The 3,602-nt window shown below is 40.5% G+C and overlaps 1 protein-coding gene across 1 annotated transcript; it reads right to left on the minus strand.

Moving 5' to 3' along the window:
• Positions 1-902: 902 nt before the first annotated feature.
• On the minus strand, positions 903-3,313 carry LOC137417966 (THAP domain-containing protein 1-like). Its single transcript, XM_078786804.1, has 3 exons — positions 3,118-3,313; positions 2,434-2,629; positions 903-2,162 (listed from the first exon to the last, which is right to left on the minus strand). The coding sequence occupies exons 1-3, from the start codon at positions 3,183-3,185 to the stop codon at positions 1,815-1,817; spliced, it is 612 nt and encodes a 203-aa protein (XP_078642930.1). The 5' UTR covers positions 3,186-3,313; the 3' UTR covers positions 903-1,814.
• Between the last annotated feature and the right edge of the window lie 289 nt (positions 3,314-3,602).

Below are 3,602 nucleotides of genomic sequence, written 5' to 3' on the forward strand. Positions count from 1 at the left end.
GTTAAACTATGTTTTAAAACTCATTAAAACTAATTTGCGATTCATATGCGACCTTCCGGACAGTCAAATGAGGACGTCACTTCCGGACTTACGGATAGTCATAGTGACGACCACTGATCTGTATATACTACTGGATAGAGCATCGGCCAATAGGCTTGTACAAAGCTGTGAAGCCGGCGCGCGACAGCGGCGGCCATCTTGCCACTCGCACAAGGAGGCGCGGCCTGTGTCAGTTCCTGGCGTTTGCACAACTGTGGAATGAACTACCTCGTAACATCGCAACTGAAAGTCACTCAACAAGCTGTTTTAGAAAGAAACCTAGATTATATGTGCAAAATTTTCAGAATTATACTTTGTAAATATATACAAAGTGTCATTTTCCAAACTCAATGATTGACAGACAATGTATATGTTTATGTATTTGGCACGCCAATGTTCTCTTGTAATATCCTTTCGTTTTATTGTTCTTAACTCTCAATGTAATTCTTCAAATTAATGTTTATTTGTACGTTCCAGGTTAGCAGCTCGAAAACTCAATTCTGATTGATTTTTTTGCCAACCTTCCTCACAATTTCAACGCAAATTTCTTGTCCATGTTTGTGTTTTTCTCAAATAATTCTCGATTTAAGTATGAATTTAGTGTATAATCCAAATTGCTTGAGAATAAAGCATTATTATTAAAATTTACTAATTTTTCAAAGATTTTATCATCCTTGATACAATAAATTAGGCCACAATTTAAGGGCATTGTGGTCAACGCTGTTCTCACGGAATACTTTCTCCAGGATGTCTATATGTGATGGTTTCAATGTTGGGTCATTTACTCATTCTATGTCAAGAATTTATCAGTTGACAACAAACAAAGTCTTCTGAAAGACAAATGAAACATAAAAAGCTTAAAGTTGGAATAAAAAGGCACCTTTTATTACAAAGCCTCAATTAATAATAATAATATTGACCGACATATGTAGTGTGCCCTTTTCAAAGAGGCTCAACAAAAGAAACAAACATTTTGTCACCAAAATCATCATTGAACAAGTGTCTTCAGTTTGTTCTTGTGGTAATGCGTTTGATTGGCGACCGCCAGGTCAGGGTTTCGACACCCTCTGTCGTGGGTATGTTTCACACTTCATCTCATTACCCAGACAGTTCTCTGGCCCGGTTTGGCACACAGATTGCAGAAATGTGGCCTAAAGTCCCACACGTTTCATTTCGCTCAGATACTGATGTAGGAGGTATGCCGACTTCCTCTGGGAATGGTTCCACAGTGTGGGTGCCACGTCGGAGAAGGTACGACCACCAAAAGTCACCGCCACATGTTGTTTCACAGCAAGCAGGTAATCCCTAGACTAGACAGCACCACAGCCGACATGCCTGACCGAACACTGCAGTGAACAACCAGAGGATTAGCCGGAGTACTGTCACACCACCAAGCAAGCATTATCCATTCAGTTCACTCAAGACTCATTGTTGCTTCCCAGTATTCTTTCACAGAACAAATTTGCACAAAGAAACAATCCAGATCTAAACAATTATCCTACAATATAATCCACATTTGAAGTAAAATTGATCCACATATTCAGATGATATGGTGACAAAATGCGATGATGCACAGGATACAAAAAGCACAAAATGCTGACATTTGAAGGAGCCAAAAAGAGCAGCCTGTCAGTGCTCCATTGTCTCCCAGTTGCAAACAACAAACACAAAGAAGAGAATACAGTCAATACACTATTTGAAATCACTTGTTAGTCACAAGCATAAGGTGAACAAATTTAATGAGAGGCAAGAGCACATCTTGAATGCAGAACGCTTCAGAAGTGGTCAGCTCCATTCTCAGAGAGCAGCTGCTCATCACGAAGTGCTTGAACAACTGTGGTCAAAGATTTGACTTTCCTCTGGCAGCGACGTGATTTCTGCTGTGTCAATTTGAGCTTTTTCTTGACGCTACAAAGATTGTCATGCACAGAGTCCAGTTTACGTTTCACACTCCGTGGACTGGCAGTTACAGCATATGTGTGAGCAGCACCAGTCGTTGCTGCAAGCTTTGATGGGCTGGTGATGATTGATGTACTGGGTGTGTTGTCCAGTGGCTCTTGCAGATTGACCAGTGCTTCTTGCGGGAAAGACCGTGGTTTGGGTGGTTTTCGCTTCCATTCATCCTGGAAATCCATCAGAATAATAGATCAGAATTAATTATGAACGAAGAAATTATACAAGATTATTTATTTGGGATGTTCTTGAGAAAAGAGATGGTGGAAAAGTATTGATAAGTTGCTGATGTTGATATGTTTGCAAAATTTATATATTTGACACATCAATTGGCATGTAAGTAGACAAGTGTGAAAATCACTGCTGGCAGTGACAGCTACAACATGACACTATTTATATCTCAGTTACTCCACCACAACATGAAACTCTTGTGTTATGTACCTTCTGCAGGTGGGTCGGAAAATCAAATATGGTTGGCAGGGAATTTTCTCGGAGTCTTGTGGTCTGACCTGTCCTGTCAAAACATGAGTCATCAAAGTGGTCTGAGCAAAGGACAGACTTCTTTGAAGGTTTCCATTTGTCACGTTTCACATTCACAACCCATTTCTGGAGAACATCTGGACGACTGAATGGAAATCTGAAAAAAATATTTTCAAGAAATTAGCCGATAGTCATGAAAGTACAACTCGAAGCAACAATTTACAACATATTCAATATGTAAGGCATATTCAACTATTCAACATACTAGCCATATAAACACTCAATTACCATGTACTTATACAGAATCAGTTATTGGTTTCAAAGTTTAACTGCATTGAGTTTTGCAACTTTGAATCATCCAGGGTACACATTATTAGACGGGACCATGCTATTTATACTCGTCCTCGATAACTATATATAGATAAAGACTTTGGGTCAAACTTAGCCCTGAGGGACCGCATATTGATGAAATATGTCCCGGCTCAGTGACTTTGCGCACTCTGCGGTTGAGTCAAACTAGTTCTGAAGTTCAGTAGTTGAAACTTGAATCCAGATCGCGGTTGTGCAAACATCATAATTTAACATTCAAATTCAACGTTTTTAAAATAAAACATTCTCAAATAAATGTTAATTTTCAGTACTTACAGATGAAATGTCTTTCCACATCCTCGTATTTGTCTCTTTGTGCAATTAATAGCAGCACAAGCCGGCATTTCATAATACGTTAGCGGAGCGTGTTGACGAAAAATTTATGCGAGTGGCAACATGGCGTCCAGTGGCCGGGCGCTGACTTCAACTCAAGAGCCCGACCCGCTATCCAGTAGTATATACAGATCAGTGGTGACGACGTACTGATGCTGAACGTGGCGAGCAGACGCTGCCTCGGACGGCACATTTGAGAGCGTATTCATTTATTTGACGTTGCAATCTGTGTTGATTGTTGTAAGGTACGATCGATTGTAGTACACGTTTATAATAACTCTGCCGATACAGGCCCGATTAACTGCAGCGCCATCCGAGCTGCGGCGTCGGGACGATACATTCATTGTACGGTCACATCACGCACTTACGGGCACGCCCATGGGCCCATGGGCACGCCCAGACATTTTTTATTTTTTTTTGGCAAGGAA

This window comes from Myxine glutinosa, chromosome 11, assembly GCF_964187855.1.
Source record: "Myxine glutinosa chromosome 11, kmMyxGlut1.1, whole genome shotgun sequence".
NCBI lineage: Eukaryota > Metazoa > Chordata > Myxini > Myxiniformes > Myxinidae > Myxine > Myxine glutinosa.